This window comes from Thunnus maccoyii, chromosome 4 (genome assembly GCF_910596095.1).
Source record: "Thunnus maccoyii chromosome 4, fThuMac1.1, whole genome shotgun sequence".
Taxonomy (NCBI): Eukaryota; Metazoa; Chordata; class Actinopteri; order Scombriformes; family Scombridae; genus Thunnus; species Thunnus maccoyii.
The window spans coordinates 6,677,680-6,694,558 of NC_056536.1; the positions used below are offsets into that span (position 1 = coordinate 6,677,680).

Here is a 16,879-nt window from a genome sequence, read left to right on the forward strand (position 1 = left end):
TGCCAATACGAACCATGCCATCCACACCAGATAAAGCAGGTTGCAGGATTCCTTAGAACGAGAGATAAACATAAAGAAAGAGTAATTGGAAGAAGTAAACAACGCTTGTATAAATAAAAAGAACCCTTGGAAGTAAATCGTGAATATGTGGCCTGCATTGTAGATTGTAGATTATGTAACTGTGCGTCAGGAGTGGAGGCAAACGCAGTTGTTCTTTCTCGGTCATAAACCTGCCATTTTGCCTTTGCTTACATGGCAAATAAAATGTTGAAGCATTAGGTTTATACCTACTTCTCACAACTAACAGCAGGCTAATTATAGGCCTTGGCCCTACCATTTCAGAACAGTTTATTCATAAGACTTGAAGATTAACTAGAATGGACTGTGGGCAAATAGAGCTAAATTATGTCTGACATATTTAGTAAGAGATAAGAAAAGTGCCCGAGTACCCACTCTTGCTACAGTTTATGTCCATGACAAAGCACTGTCAACAGCGGAGCTTTGTACTAGAGTTATGCAGAAACATAAAAGGTGGTATTAAGAATAGAATTGTTTCTCCAGGATGCCACTGATATGCACACGCTAAGCTCGTCCCTAAGCTCTAATCCAGGAACCTTGTTCACTGTATAAACCTTTCTGATGTGCAAATTTTGTCCAACTCTCAGCAAATCCCAGCGTTTTGAAAGTCATTGCCACATCATCATCATGGAGTTACACTGGAGTTTCGCTACACGCTGTGTCACAAACTGCAACTAGTTTTACTTTACTGACCGCGGTGTGAATGCTGTCGATGTCATTTTCATTACTTTGGTATCATATTTTCTGACATTTCGATACAGCAAAGTGCAGGAAGTCAAAGAACAAGCTCAGAAGTGCATCCCGCAGCAACCGTTCAGCTTGTACTTGTCCAAAATGTTGAGCTGTCAACAGACTGCAGACTGAAATCCCTGATTCACTCTGACTGGAGCAGACTTTCAAAATCACTGCGCAGCTCCTGGAGCATCTGTATTGAGGAAGGTCAAACCTCAGCCAGGCGACGCAGCACTCACACGGAATATATTTGGATGTTTGTCTGAATATCCCGTCAGTACACCCACTCAACCCCCCCCCCCCCCCCCCCCCTTTTAAACTTATCACCAATGTCCTTTCACAGTCATTTCACTATATCTTTATGACATTTACTCCCGCTAGCTACAGCCAATATACCTAGAAAGCCACTGACAGCACATCCATGTAATTCAATATGATAGCTCTCAACAGAACCAGCCAGCTCCAAGGTGGAACGCTCTTGATTTTTTTTTTTTTTTTTTCTTTTTTTTTTACCCCCCATTTCTGTTTTTTTTTTTGAACAAAATGTCATGTTGAATATCGAAGCAATGTGATGTGTTGGCGGGGGTGGTGGAGTTAGTCCTTCGTCTGACAATAGCCGAAGAAAAAATAGAGCTGTCTGTTCCTATCTCTTCTGCTGTCTGTGTGTGTTACTACATGCAGCGTTAGTGTGTATTTGTGGCTTGTTTTCTCGTGTATGTGTGGACATGTGAGTGCTCATATGTTTGTGTTTATGTGCACAACTTTGTCTTTGCGTGCGTGCTGTGGAGTGCTGCAGAGAGGGATGAGATGAAGAATGTTTGTTATTTTAAAGGCCCTTCTAGACAGTCTTTGGAAATTAGCAGTAGCTATAAATGCTGTGATCCATTGCATTGGATAATTGCTGTGCATTTCTATATGGATACTGTATATGTCCCTAACAAATAAACATTAAATAAATGAAATGAATCAAAGGACACAGCTGTAGTACAATAATATTCCCCATATAGAATGACCTACATACAAGGGACCCCATTGGGCGTCCAGACACACTGAGCTTGTGTGTGTGTTTTTGCGAGCATGTGTGGGTGTACAGTAAGAAATGTTCGATGGGTGTTCGCATGTCCCTTTAGATGCTCAGCTGTGTGTTGGCAGCTGTGTGCCTCCCTTGAGTTTTTCGAAGAAACTTGTTTGTTGTTTTGGCCTTCAGCTTTTTACGTTCCTCAATCAGTCCTTCAGTCAGTCAGGAGAATAAAAATAGACAAATGCCTTGAAAATATGTCACCAACTTACACTGGTTATGCTTCTGCTGCATTCATGTCATCTGAGGATATGATTCCCCCCCTGGTTAAGTGTATCGGATATACCGACGACCTCAAATTAGATAATAGATACCAGTTGGCGAAGCGAGGGGTAACAATGCAACCACTTACCATTCTTTTTTTGGTGATTCATTTCACATTCAATGCAATCCTGTGTATTCAATACGTGAGCACAGATTGGGTGACTCAGGCAAGCTCTGTATATCATAAAAAAAACAGCAAGTCCTTAACATAACACATGAAGTGGCAACATGCATTAGGCTCATCCACAAATTTGTTTCCATTTCCCCAGTATGAACATTTGAATTCTCACTAATATTTAAATCAAGTGTCTCTTTGTGGAAACATGTCAAACCCCTTTTCGTTTTATGGGACTCCACTCTGAACTGAGTTAAATTTCAAAACGTCAAGAGAGAAATGTTGTGTTTTGATAGCCACCAAATCCCATCCCATGCCGACACAGCCAACATACAGTATTCATTTGCTCTAGTAATGTGCTCTGTTATACTCTAGTTTTATAGAAAGGTTGGATTTTCTGTGAAACATAAACTCATTTGTACCACTTATGAATCGATTTTGAAATAGTACTCCAATTTAATATTGCGCTCCTATAACATCGTCAAACTCTTTTATATCCCGTACATTCTCCCTCATGTCAATACCTGGTGCCTACATTACCCACAATGCAAACAGACCTGATTGACTCAACTGTACAGGTCGGGTATGTTTATGCTAGTAGTGGCTAATGTAGCCTGGAGCTGCTAGCTTAGGGCTAGCAGAGATGAGGAGCAGGCTACAGAGTTCTTTCTAACTGCACACCCCTAGTTACTCCATTCCCAACATCAGTGCAGGGCAACATATTGTATTGGCTACATCTCAAACTTCATTAATATCGTCATATTGACTTTTAATCTCTTGAAATTGTCTATACTTTGCACAAGTTCATTTAGCTCCTTAGCAAACCAACGTCTTTGCAACCTGATCATGTCCATACGGCTAATTGGCTGCTTAATCTTATACAAACAAGTTTAATTGTCTCTACTATTGCAAATTTAATTTGTAGGTATTGACTACATTGATATTGATATAACAGCATCTCTATTTTATTTTATTTTTTAATCAGACTTTGATAATGCTAACATGAAAGTGCACTCACAAGAACTTCAAACGGCATAATCACACCTCATTTGAATCGGTTATCAACCCCCCTGGTGGATGGCTTGATTTGATGGATTCCAGTGCTGTGTGTGTCTTTTTTTTTTTTCTCCGAGACACACTGCAGTTATGTAAATGTGGTTAGTCAGGAAAAAAAAAACAAAAAAAACATTACATGTGTTTGACTTCCCTTAATTACCATGGCTCCTTGGGGAGAGATTTAAATGCTGGTGATTACTTTGTTTGATTACTTACACTGACTGTGACTATGTGTATGGTGTATATTTGTGTGTGTGTGTTCTGGGTGTCCTATGTGTCTATGTGTGTGTGTGTATGACTTCACCATTGCCTACCTCTACTGCAATGCTTTAACCATGTCCACCTATACAGCATTCGCTTTCTGACCACGATGATGTTATTAAAGTTGATAGCGATAAATGACTTTCTTAAAACCCAAATATCTGCAGACAGTGTAGAAGGAGGTAAAAGTCATTAATAGGACCGAGCGAGTCAACTTGTGAGATCTTCATTATCAAAGCCCTCTGAAGCTGCTCCCCTGAAGGCATGAATCGAAAACCTTTTCCGACAAGAAATGTTCACAGCAGTCAAGGTGATGTAAGCCTCCCCAGCATAATCCTGTCAAAGATGGGCCTGTTTAGAGTAGGTACAGAGCAGATAAAAATTTAACGATCCTTGAGGTAGAAATTGGGTCAACCAACTTCTCTTTCATCAGACCACCAACTTTCGATCTCTTCAGACCACCTAATCTTATTCTCAAACCATCTGCTGCTGGAGAAATGACCGCTGCCCGGGGTTTTTACGTCTCTCCGGAAGGCGGTAGTTCTAATCCCCAGACTGGCTGGGAAAATGTGCTCGGGTAAAGTAAATAAGTAGCAATTTCCTCCCCTGTAACGACTGCTGTGCAGCTGCCTTTGAGCAACGCACTGAACCTTCAGGTCTCATACTGCAGCTGCTCAGCGGCCGGGATCAGAGGTGGGAGGTTATACTAAGCAGCTCTCTGGTGAATGACTGTGTAACTGTGTAAATAAAGCGGGGAGTTGCAGGAACGTCTGTATTCATTTTCTCCCTTGATCATTAAAAATCTGTTGTTTGTGTGTGTGTGTGTGTGTGTTCAGATCCGTGCTGGCGGGTTCGAGTACTCCCCCGGCACTCTCCACATATACTCAGACAGCCTGCTGACACTTCCAGCCATCATCGGGATCGGAGGGGGTGGCGGCTTGCTCCTATTAGTCATCATCGCTGTGCTGATAGCCTATAAGAGGAAGTCGAGGGACGCCGACCGCACCCTGAAACGTCTTCAGCTCCAGATGGACAACCTGGAGTCCAGAGTGGCCCTGGAGTGTAAAGAAGGTACTCCAAATTAAACTTTCTGCACTTGAAAAAAAGACCCAGAAAATTAGATATTTACATAGAAACGTTTGAAATGATAAAAAGTAACTTAATTTTATGGGTGTTTTTGAAAAACTCTATCTACTGTATGTACAGTTGTAGTCTAAGTAAGGTTATAGTTTATAGTTATAGTTTGACATTTGAGAAAATACACCTATTAGCTCTCTTGCCAAGAGTTAAATGAGAAGGTCAATACTGCTCCTGTCTGTACAGCAAATATGAAGCTGAAGCCAGCAGCTAATTAGCTCAGCTTAGCATAAAGACTGAAAACACGGGGTAACAATTAGCCTGACTCTGTCCAAAGTAAACAAAGTCCAACTATCTGCGCCTCTAACACTCACTAATTAACAAGTTACATCTAGTTTGTTTAATCTTTATAAAAACTGAAGTCTAATAACAAGTTATAGTTTTTAGGAGGAGGTTAATATGTAAGACAGGCACAGTGATTTGCCTGGCAACCTCAAGGTGACAACAAGACCAGTGAAATATATCGTGTTAATTAGTGAGCTTTAGACGTGCAGGTAGGTTGTTACTTTGGACAGAGCCAGGGTAGCTGTTTATTTTTGTTTAAAAGAGCTAAGATAGCATTCTCAGACTTAATTATTTGCACAACTGCCATACACAAGGATATTCTTGTAGACTTAAGGCAATTTTTACCCAAAGAATGACATAGAGATAGAGAGACAGGTACTTGGAAATGTGAATGAAACTGCAGAGGGAGACAGAGAGAGAGAGATGTAATCAATTATAACTGGATGCTTCTGTCATCACTGACAACCGTTTTTCTGCAGGTTATGTTTACTGGGGCAAATGCAGAGCTGAGTCATAGCAAATTTAAAAAAAAAAAATGTTTACCAAAATACAGGTTGATATAAAATCATACAAAGTAAGAAGAAACATAACTCACAACAAATATAGTTCGAGTTCTACTATAATCATCAGAGGAATACAGTCAGCAGGTAAACCAAATGGCACAGTGCCTTATGTACAGCATGATGTGTCCACCTACAGTATGTGTCACTCACAGGTATGCCACGCTGACACACAGATGGCGTTCCACCATGAGCTGCCAGAAGAGCTTCACTGCTCCTCGGCAAACTGGAGATTTCACTAAGTCTCAAAAACTCTACTGAAGGGACGGACATCATTTTTCCAAAGAAATTCCTTCATTAGGTGTTTTGATGATGGTGCTTGAAAGTGCTGTCTAACATGTCAGTCACCCATCTGTGCCTCAGACTGAAAACACAACAGCAAAAAAAAAAGTTAACAGCATCCAGAGTGCTGGGTAGGTAGTGAGAGAGGTGAAAGTAACAAGGAGATTGTTCAGTGAGAGGTGAAAGTTAAAAGAGAGACAGAACAAGAGAGAGACACTCGAAACGAGACGCTGAGAGGGAGCGAGAGAGAGCTTATGTGAGAACAGAGTTTTAGCAGAGTGCGGATGACTGATGTAAGAACAGCCCATGTGTTTACACTCGATGGTAATGGTACAAGGTTGTAATATGATTACACTGCACTCATGACACAGAGTCACAGCTCTATTAGCCACCGAGGATCAGTTGTCAAACAAAAAACTGTGACAGCTTTCCAGTTAAAGTGCTGCAGTTTCAGGGCAATCATTTTCTGACTGAGCTGACATTTTCACAAATGTGTTCTTCCCTCATTGTAGTACCTCACTTTAAGAAGTTGCCATTTTTGACATTATGTTGTTTTTCAAGAAACACAACTAGAAAAGCCAGACTCTTTTCCTCCACGAGACAGTATTTGAGTCAATAGATATAAAAGCATTCAGTTTTCCAGGAAGTGAAGCATGGCCTTATTCCCACCCACCCGAAGCGCCCCGCCCTGCCTGCTGCACTCCCAGCTGGCCTTCAGGGACAAGAAAGTGTGTGTGGGTGGAGGAACAGATGAAGGGGGCGGTCCGCCGCGTGTGTGATAGCAAAAAGGAGGTGTATGCGCGTGAGGTCGGCATCGCTTTAAGAGTCTTGAGGGGATGAGACAGGGGATGTTTGGTTCAGTCATCCATGAGCAGACATCAACACCGACTATCATCCAAACCGGCATATTAGTAGTCATGGATAATTAATTACACATTAGAAATGACAACATCTGACTGGCAAGTGTCACTTTTTAGTTCAGGGGAGGTAATAGAGATGTTTTTGAGATCCTATGTGCAAAAATGGTCTTTGATTCCTAGGAAACTTTCACAGGCTGCTCATCGCTGTGGTATTTTTGTACTGCTGAGTTTCTCCCAGAGTTTGTTTAGTGTGTGCTCTTTACTTTCTGTTCTCAGAGCAGAAACACATGAGGAATTTCCCAGGAAAATCTACCCGACACAGTTTATAGCAGCTGAAGTAAAAGCTCGTATGAACTAGATTTTGAATCAGTATCATGTTACAACATCAGGTGACAGTGAGACATTCATTTATATGAAAATATACTGTAGATTAGGATTTCTGGACTCCTTTGTGTGTTCTTGGTTTACTGGAGCACATCATTTTACTTGTAGAAGCATAGGTGTGTATGTGTGTGTGTTTTTCATTTTAGACAGGGGTATTAATGTATCTCATTATTTGTGGGATGTTAGTTGTTGAAAAGTTTCTCCCTTTTTTTCTCCTCATGTTCTATTAAGTAAAACATCCTGAGCTCTCCTCTCGGTAAGAGGATCTCTTTTATTGTAAATCACAGTGAACAGAGACTTCTTTCAGCTAGAAACACATGTTTGAACACATTGGAACATGAAGTTGGAGGTGATCTGCTCATTTTAAAATATCAGAGAATTCTTCAGTGGAAATTGTTAAAAAAAAAGTGTAAATGATGAACCTGGAATTTTTTTTTCTCTGTATCAAAACTTCTTAGTACATTTTCATACTTATACGATGGCCACTTAGCACACAAAAAAAAAGTTGTATTTAAGGCTGTGTCATCCATTTTTAAATAAAGTTTAAAGTTATTTTAATCAGTTAGAGATAAGTGGTTCAATGATAATATAGTCGCTTGTATTATTGAAATTGTTACCTGTAGTTTAATGTTAATTTAATGTTAATAAATGGTGATTAAACTCTTGACTTAAACTATGTTTGAGGTATCCTGCCTGACTATCACAGAAGAATATTCTGTGGGTGTGCAGTATATTTGCCATCTCTGGCACAACCATTGTTGAGCGATTAATGAGGGACTGATTAATGGACAGAAAAGGGGTTCAGAGATAAGATGACAGAAAAAGGGGAATAGATAATGGAGTGGAGAAAAAGGAAACAAACCAATTTCTAATTTGAGTTTCCTTTACTCCCTAGCCCTTCCTCTCTTTGACTGTACTCTCTTCTTTGTCTTTATCTCCCATTCCGCCTCTCCTCTGCCTCTGTCTTTCTCCTCCTTCTTCACTCTACTTTCCACTTCTCCTTAGGTCTGACCTTTACCTCCTGATCTTTCATTCTTTTCCTCTAAGCCCTTATCACTCATGTCCTCTGAATTTCTTTTCCTCTCTACTTTACTATCCTCAATTCTTTTGCCACCAGATCTTCCTTTCCTATCCCTTCTCCTTTTTTTTTTCTTTTATCTCTTTTGCTTCCTCTCCTCTCCATCTCTCTTGTGGACCAACCAGTCCAATAACAGCTGGGGGAAATTATGCATGAAAACTCATCCGTCGCTCTCTTAATAATTATCCACTCATGCAATTAATTGACTTTCCTTTCCAGGAACTTTGTTTTCTGTCTCTTGGTTCTGGCTTTCTCTCCCCAAGCTAGCTTTCCCTTTTTGCTTCATTGTTTTGGGTCTTTTTTGGACAAGCAATGATTGAATTTGTCAGTTCTGAGACACCAAGAAAGACAAATCACTTTGCTACATTTTGCAACCCTATCCTTCAGTGAAATGCGGAAGCATTATCTCAGGATTTATGTGTAGTCTGAAGTTTCTCAGTTAGACACAACATTGTAGAAAAATGATATGCCTTTTTTCAACCACACATCATAACACATCCTTTACCAAAAGCAACTGAATTTCTGATTTTGGATTTGTTATTATCTGTTAATATATATATCTGTCCCTGTATTCCCTCACACCTCTTTCCTGTCTGTGTTTTAGTTCTCATTTATTGCCTTTGTGGGCCTCTTTCCTCATCATCTCTGACCTTTATTTCCCAACCTCACAGTCTAGCCCTTTTTATAAGACACAGACACGCTACCTGAAATTATGCACTGTTTGCACTGTCTGTCTGCATTGCCTCCCTTCTTTGTCTCTGGCAGGCTCTTCATCTGACCCATATGTCCTGTTTACAATGCTGACGCCTCACTGTAACATTTTTTGGTGTGTCGTTTTAATATCCACTGTTCATTTCATTGTCATGAATTTAGTATAATGTGGGAGCATCACATAATTACAGAGTTACCCTTCAACCTCTGTTTTTCATAGCGTAATGAAATTGATATGGTGTGGATTGATAGCATCAACCTGCCCCTTTCTAATTTATCAAAGCGAGTCCAAGCAAGCAAGGAAGTGCTTTCTATGGCCCAGGTGGTATCACAGATTAAACAGTACCAAATGTCACTGACAATATAAAGAAAAAACAGGGGTTAACCTCCCTTGGTTGTGCATTTTTCAAGTGGGAAGCCAGTGAGGGATTGGATCCTTGGAGTTAACATTGACAAGGATTGCAATGGTAAGACAATTGGTCACTCCAAATTCGGACACAAGGGGAAAAAACATATACAACCTTTTGAAACTGCAAAAATAGTGGTACACTATAACACTGGTAGTGATTCGCATCAATATTAGTATCTCTTTTGTGGAGCAGTTTATACACAGGTAGAGTTTGGTTAAATAAAAGTGGATGGTACAACACCATAAAGTACAATAGCTCTCTCTATTTTCTCCAACTGTTTGTGCCCTCAAAGAACAGCAATGTCAAGACAGTTTGCACAGTTCAAAGTTCAATGAAGTCACTTCGCCCCTGCATGCAAATCAACTGATCACTGTGATTCCTCTGAATTTTGCCATTTTAAATGCTGATGTGACCGAACCTTAATTACTAGGCATGAGTAGTTAATGGGACTATTTGGTCAAAAATAAACTGCATTATAGTCAAGGTTCTACTAGCAGGGCTTCTGACAAATTATAAAAATGACATTTGAACACATGATTAAAATACAAGGCAGTCACAATAACTCAATATGATGCAAAATGGCTGTGCTGTTGCTACTGATTCTCCATCACCATGGTTATTCTCACCCTGCCACCTTATTTGTCCCGCTGCCTCTTTTCTCTGTAGCCTTTGCCGAGCTTCAGACAGACATCCATGAGTTGACCCAGGAGCTGGATGGAGCTGGGATTCCCTTCCTGGACTATCGGACTTATGCAATGAGGGTCCTGTTCCCAGGCATTGAGGACCACCCTGTGCTCAAGGAGATGGAGGTACGGGTCAGTACACCACCAACCAAACTTCAAACTGAACCAAACTAACCATCAATAACCAATTGCAATGGAACCAAGAACTACATCAAGCTGCTGTACTAATAAACTAACATGAGGTAGAAACTCACAGTAGCTGCTTATACTAACTACAAATAAGCATGCACAGTAGGAGTTCACTTCAGCAAGTTGTTACATGAAGGGAAATATTTCAGGGAACTATTCTCAAAGTTGGATTTAATGGCATAAAAATGTCCTTCTGGCTTTATTGCTTAATACCTTTGTAGCCATTATCCCATGACAGGTTTCATCAAACACAAGCCTCTCAAAAAGTCTGAGATATGAAGCAAGAAGAGCTCCAGACGTGGTTCACCTTAATCACATAGTCTATATTTTACCTACTTTGTCTTAATGTATTCAGTTTGTCTCAATGAATCCAAATGACTTTTCAAGAGCCTTAGTATCATCATTAGTCTGATCTCATTGGACAGATGCTCACCACATTCTCCTGATGCAAGGAAGTAGAGTTTTAAATTGAGGACTGCTTGAAATTGAAACATTGTCTAAGATACACATAAAGATTGAGAGATGTAAAAAGGTTTGTAGGAAAGGAGAAGGGAAATATAGCGAGAGGATTAGAGAAGAGAGGGAGAAACAAGATTCAGGGTTACTAGGATTGTTACTTGCATTATACATCACTGTTAAGTTATTAATTAAGCCAGTACATGCAACCACCTTGCCAGCACAGCTGAGTGGAGATAGTGCACCCCAATTTATAAACATGTTTTACCGCTGAGACCGAGAGAAGTAGAATTAATAGTATGTCAACATAAACTACTCTCCTCCAAAGCCAGAAACCAGAGAGCCAAGTTTGTAATCAGCGGTATCATTAAGATGTAGAATCCAGTGCTGCTCCATTGACTTTGATTGGAGCGCTGACTTTTTGGCATCAAGGAATAATTTATTTGACCTTTTACAGCTTCATTTAATCGTTCTAATCCAGAAAGAAGATTTATATTCCTAGAAAAAAAAAAAGTCCTCTGGGTGGTCTCATAGCTGCCATTTTTTGCTTTTTTTTTTTTGATTTATTCGCAGTGATTCATCCTCTCTTATTTTTGGCTAGAAGGGTTAGTTACATAAACATAATAGAATTACCCCTAGATATTTAAAAAAAGCCCAATGTGGTCTTCAGAGACTGCTAAACCTTTTACAGAAAACGAGTCATAATGCAAAATCCGAGGAAAAACTCCTTTTTTTACCACCTTTTCACTTGGTTTACCACTTTTAAATGCTTACATAAAGCTTGTAAAATAATTCATGGTATACCTCATATTAAATAGTTATCAGAATAATTTGATCAACTAATATTTTTCTGGTAATATTCCTGATTTGTGGTCATATTGTCGTTTGTCAGGTTAGTTATTGCTATCATTTAGCCACCTTTTTTCACCAGCTCTTTATTTTTTTTCTCTCTGGACCCCCATATACAGAATTCTATATTGTTGATTTATGTAATTATGAAGTGCAACTGGAAGACACACTCGTGAAGAATCAACTGTGCCCTGGACTAGGGTTGGGTTTTGATGGCTGACATCCAATACTGAATCTGCTTATTGAATCTGAATCAAATCTAATTAGGTTTAGCTTTCAACTTTGACAACTAACTAAAGTTATAAATTACAGAAACTTAAAGGTTATATACAGTGGAAACCACTTATAGTGATCACTCCTGTCTGGGTCAAATTGATCACTATAAGCTTTAAGGAGACTACATTTTCCCGTCATGATTTTAATGTGGACACAGCACCTGCCTCAGGTAACCAACCAGAAGCAGACGGGTTACTGTGAGCCAATAATGGTGCCGCAGCCACTAAGTACATATCATACATGTGTCATGGGAGTAAAGTAAAAAAAAAATAGAATTACCATAGTTTGAAAAAATTTTGCCATATGTTATTATGTATGAAAATATCCAAAATGAACTGTAAGTGGACTACTTGATTACTATAATTAAATTATTTAAACAGCGTTTGTATAGGAATGATTCTGCCCCGAGCTTTTTGATCCATATAAGTGGTTGATTATTGTAACCATGGTCACTATATATGTATATATTTTACTTTGCAACAAAAGGTGAAGCCAGAAACATTACAGCTTTTACTCGTAGCCTAATTAAAGTTCACAATCTGAAAATGAGAGAAACAGCATAAAATATGAAATGTCGATTTAAATGTATTGAAATAAAAAGTGATGCCTACTTTCTACACCTTATTTTTCATGAGCAGCTTGTTTTAAATACTAGAAATCCTGATTTCAAAATTAGCCTAAAATATTGATTTTATATGCATGAAAGTTTAACTGGGATACTTGACATGACACAATCAGCGAGATCATGTCTATAGAGACGAGTCACCACTCTGTCGGCCATGTTGAACTACAAAAACACACTTCCATAAAACTTTTTGATTTTTTGGCTAATGCTAGTCACTGTAAGCATATACTGCACATATGCTAAAGTTGCAGCATGTGTAACAGATCCAGATCTCTACTAGAGACATGAGACTGTTAGTAAAACGGCTCCTGATCCAAATTCCAAAAAGCAGCAGTGCACCTTTTATCTCGAGGTGTCAGGTAGATGTATTTGGGCTCTTCCGTATTTTATAGTTATGTCCAGACTTCCTTCCTCTTGCCTCTGTATTTCCCCCAGGGGTGTAATCCAATGGCCTGTGTAAACCAACGCCCCAGCTTTATTGCTGTGTGTGTGACTGCTCTCTTCCTCAAGCCAGACAGCCACACTACACACCAGCTATGCTCCCACACACACACATGCACCACATGCAGTACATGTACACACATATGCAGTTTTGCAGATATGTGGATGAACCCATCCTGACTCTATCTTTGAAATTTGGTAAAAACTCTGTATATACATGCATCTCCATCTGTCTCTCATTCTCTCTTGCTGGCAGTCTCTCTTTTTAGACAGACACACACACACACACACACACACACACACACACAGTGCACACTCAGTATCCACCCTGGAGGCCCAAGAATCTCATTTAGCACTTTAGAGAGAGGCCCAGACACTTTATTATGGCACATCGGAGGGGAGAAAGAATAGATGTTACAGCGGTACAAAAGGATGATGATAGAGAGAGAGAGAGAAAGAGAGGTAGGACAGATAGGTGGAAATAACGTGTGTTTGTGTGCGCATATGTGCGAGACAGACACACAAAGACAAAGAGCAGGAGAAATTAAAATGGGAGAAGACCAGTGATGTGAAACAGTCAACAATAAGTGCGAGTGAGAGAATTAGAGCGGCGAGGAAGACGGAGCAAGCGAGCGACAGAGAGGCGTCTTCGGGGGGTTTAGTGTGTTGTTGATGAGGAGTGACAGGTGCCAGCCAGTGGAACAAGCAGGGTGCATCTCTGTCACCAACCTTGGCACACACACCCTAATGCTTCCTCCCTCCTCTCCCTCCTCTCCCTCGCTTCCACCTTTCTCCGTTTGACAGAAGAATCTCGTACAATTTCGGCGAAGGGTTAAACATGATTTGGGAAATTCAGATTTTTCTTTCACACTTAAGCTGTCAAAATTGGACGTTTGCTTTCGTTAATGCGTTAGAATTGTCAAAGAGAAATGACAAATATCCTAGTATTAAAGACGCATAGACAAATACATCACGTCGCTACACAGAGAGAGAGAGAGCCCAGACTGCTAAAGCGCGTGTGTGCGCGACTCTTTCAGGGCCGATGATTAATATTCTCGTCTTATCGATATTCAACTGGAGGATGTTTTGAGCCATCCACCCCCTGATGTCAAGAAGACAATTATGTCAAATTGTCTGCTAAAGTCATTTGGAGAGCAACAACTGAGAAACACTTAGAGAGCAACACACAACAGTGCAGCCAAAGAGAAAGAGAGAGAGAGAGTAGCCAATCAGTCTTACCTTGCTGTTTACAAACCAATCTTAACTCATCATATGGTGGGAAGAAAATAGTGTCTGCTTGCAGATGTGTTTGGAATCTGTATGTTATTTTCAATATTCGGCATTTGATTTTGCTCACACAATGTTCTGATGCTTCTCTCTGACCGTGCAAGCTGAAAGATTAGTTAGATGGTTGCTTGAAGAATTTTGTTTCAAAATTCTTTTTTAATTCATAAGGTTGACCACAAAAAAATCAACATTTCATTGCATTGTATACAAGTTTATAGAGAAAAAGCAGTATTTTTCTGCTGCTACTGGAAGTCACTATAACAGGACAAAGACAGATGGAAAACAAGCCTTAAGCCAGAGGCGTTACTTGTCTTTATGTGTTGTTGTTTGGTAAAATGTAGGATTGCAATAATGCAAAAACAAGAGCAGAAATGTTTGTATAAAGAGTTGCCATTAGTCCCTGTTGTAACTTGTCTGTCTATGTGCCTTTTTTCAGGTCCAAGCAAACGTTGAGAAGGCCCTGACGTTGTTTGGCCAGCTGCTGACAAAGAAGCATTTCCTGTTGACGTTCATACGAACCCTGGAAGCACAGAGGTGTGTGTCTTTCTTTTTGTTTATCAAGATATAGATTCTTTTTTTTTTAGTACGTGAACATGTACTATGAATTGTCATATGGCTTTCGAAAAGTAACTGACATAAAAGCAAAATAAAACTATGTAGTATCATTCACCAGTTTTAACACATTCACATATTTCCAGCTATGGGAACAGGGTTATATAAAGAGATGAAGGTCATTATAGCAGCTGAGAGATTCACCTGCTATAATGACGTTCAGCTGCTGCCTTTTAATGAAAAAATAGTTGCAGCTGTTTATTTTAGGAATAAACATCAAATTTTGATGTTTTTTTTTATAAATACTGAGTAAAAGTTTTCAGACAAAAATGTTTTTCTCTGGCAGAACAAAAGGATTATTTTTCCTCGGGAAAATGTGCTGTCATCACCTTTTTAATTTTACTAATATGACTTGAAAGGCTGCGCTTTGCCTCGGATTAGAACAGGAAAGGCAAATTGATAAACAGACTAAAAACATTTTAGCAGCTCTAAAATGACTGCAAAGCACTTAGCCAAATGGTTTATGGCAAAACAGAGTTATTACACCATTTAATTAAGATTAAATGTGCATTAATATTTAAATGAACTGTTATGAGGTTAATGGTGCGCATGTTTTTTAAAGTCTCGGACGTGACGCAACAAAAGCTGGCGATAGCATTAGTGAAATATTTATATGACACATTGTTAACAGTTTTAATGCTTTTCCAGGTCATTTTCAATGCGGGACCGAGGCAATGTGGCATCTCTGATCATGACGGCCCTGCAGGGGGAGATGGAGTACGCCACCGGAGTCCTAAAACAGCTGCTGTCTGACCTGATAGATAGAAACCTGGAGAGCAAAAACCATCCCAAACTGCTGCTCAGGAGGTGAGAAAGAGGTGGAGAGACGGGGAAAATACATAGAGAGACAAGAAAGATTCAAGCATGAGAGCCAAAAAGATAAAACACCAAGGAGGGAAGCAGTTGGGATTCAGACAGAGAGACAGAGCGGAAGACTTGAAGTACTATATTTTAATTTCAGTTTTCTCCTCATTATGTGGAAGTCATAGATTCCAAGCTCAGAGAACAAATCATTCATGTCTCTACCATTAGTCAAAGCTAACAGAGAAGAACAAAAAGATCAGCAAATGAACCGCGTCTTAGTATCAGTCAGTATAAAGATGATAAAATTATCCATCTCTTAAATTCTTCCTCAAGTGTTTTCAGTCTTACAAGCAGCAAATTGATAAAATACCAGAGGAATACATATTGTTAGATATTTGTTTTTAATGCTGTTATAGGCCATTATGGTGTTATTTTCTCCATCCCCTGTACATAAATCTAGCCATAGTATGGATTCTGTTTTACACATTAACCATCCATGACTTTTCCATTAGTGTTTGTCACACACAGGCACATAAAGAAGAAACACATACTAAAGGCCCGTGCAGCAAGTCATGTGGTGTTGTGGGGGCAGTCCAAACTCTCCTGCCAGAACAATCGTGGACTACTTTAAAGATTTGTCTCTCCACAGAGACAGAGAGAGCAACAGAAAGCTCTGATCTAGCATAGTTTTATAGATAGAAAAAACATAACGGGAAGGGGGGGGGTTCTCTCAGACTCTGTGCCATTGTTACCAAGGTATTTCTTATAATATTGCTCTGGAAAGCTAGATCCCATCACAGATCAAGACACGGTTCATTTGAAGTGTGAACAGACTTGTGTCGGCCCGTCCTCCTTTGTCTTTGTCGGAGAAGACAATGAGCTTCGTGCAGGAACGTTTTCATGTTCTTATCTTATACGTCTCTTACTTTGCTCGTACCAGTGTTCCAAGTGGGATTCGGCAGACTCTCTTAACTGCACAAATTTGTCGAAAATTCCTTGTTTCAACCTGATGAACGCTACATGTTCATGAGGTTTGATCATTTGCATTATCTACGCCTTGGAATGTCTACATAAGGCATCTGTTCTGCTCTATTTACGCACAAGTTTAATTCACAAAAAAAAAGACACCAAAGAGTAAAAAGAAGCCGCAGAGCGTCAAGTCCCCCTGTCGGACATCAGCAGAGGAAAACAGATCACATTCAGCATCATCAGTAGTATTAGGGGACCAGGAACAATTAGGAAATATGAACACAGCTGCCGATGATGTGCGATCAGAGCAAGAAAAGTTATCCGTGACTTAGATGGAAGGCAGCCAAGGGTACATGACAGTCACAGGGATTGATGGATTCTATTTAATGTCTGTTTT

At 39.7% G+C, this 16,879-nt stretch overlaps 1 protein-coding gene across 6 annotated transcripts in view; it reads left to right on the forward strand.

Moving 5' to 3' along the window:
- LOC121895327 (plexin-A1-like) overlaps positions 1-16,879 on the forward strand; it is a 265,311-nt gene that overhangs the window by 225,170 nt on the left and 23,262 nt on the right. For 5 of the 6 annotated variants that reach the window (XM_042408363.1, XM_042408362.1, XM_042408367.1 and 2 more), the window contains 4 exons: positions 4,421-4,655; positions 9,958-10,106; positions 14,534-14,631; positions 15,358-15,516. In XM_042408363.1, coding sequence (XP_042264297.1) covers positions 4,421-4,655; positions 9,958-10,106; positions 14,534-14,631; positions 15,358-15,516 — 641 coding nt within the window. The remainder of the gene's footprint in view (positions 1-4,420; positions 4,656-9,957; positions 10,107-14,533; positions 14,632-15,357; positions 15,517-16,879) is intronic. The other variant, XM_042408365.1, reaches the window with a different exon arrangement.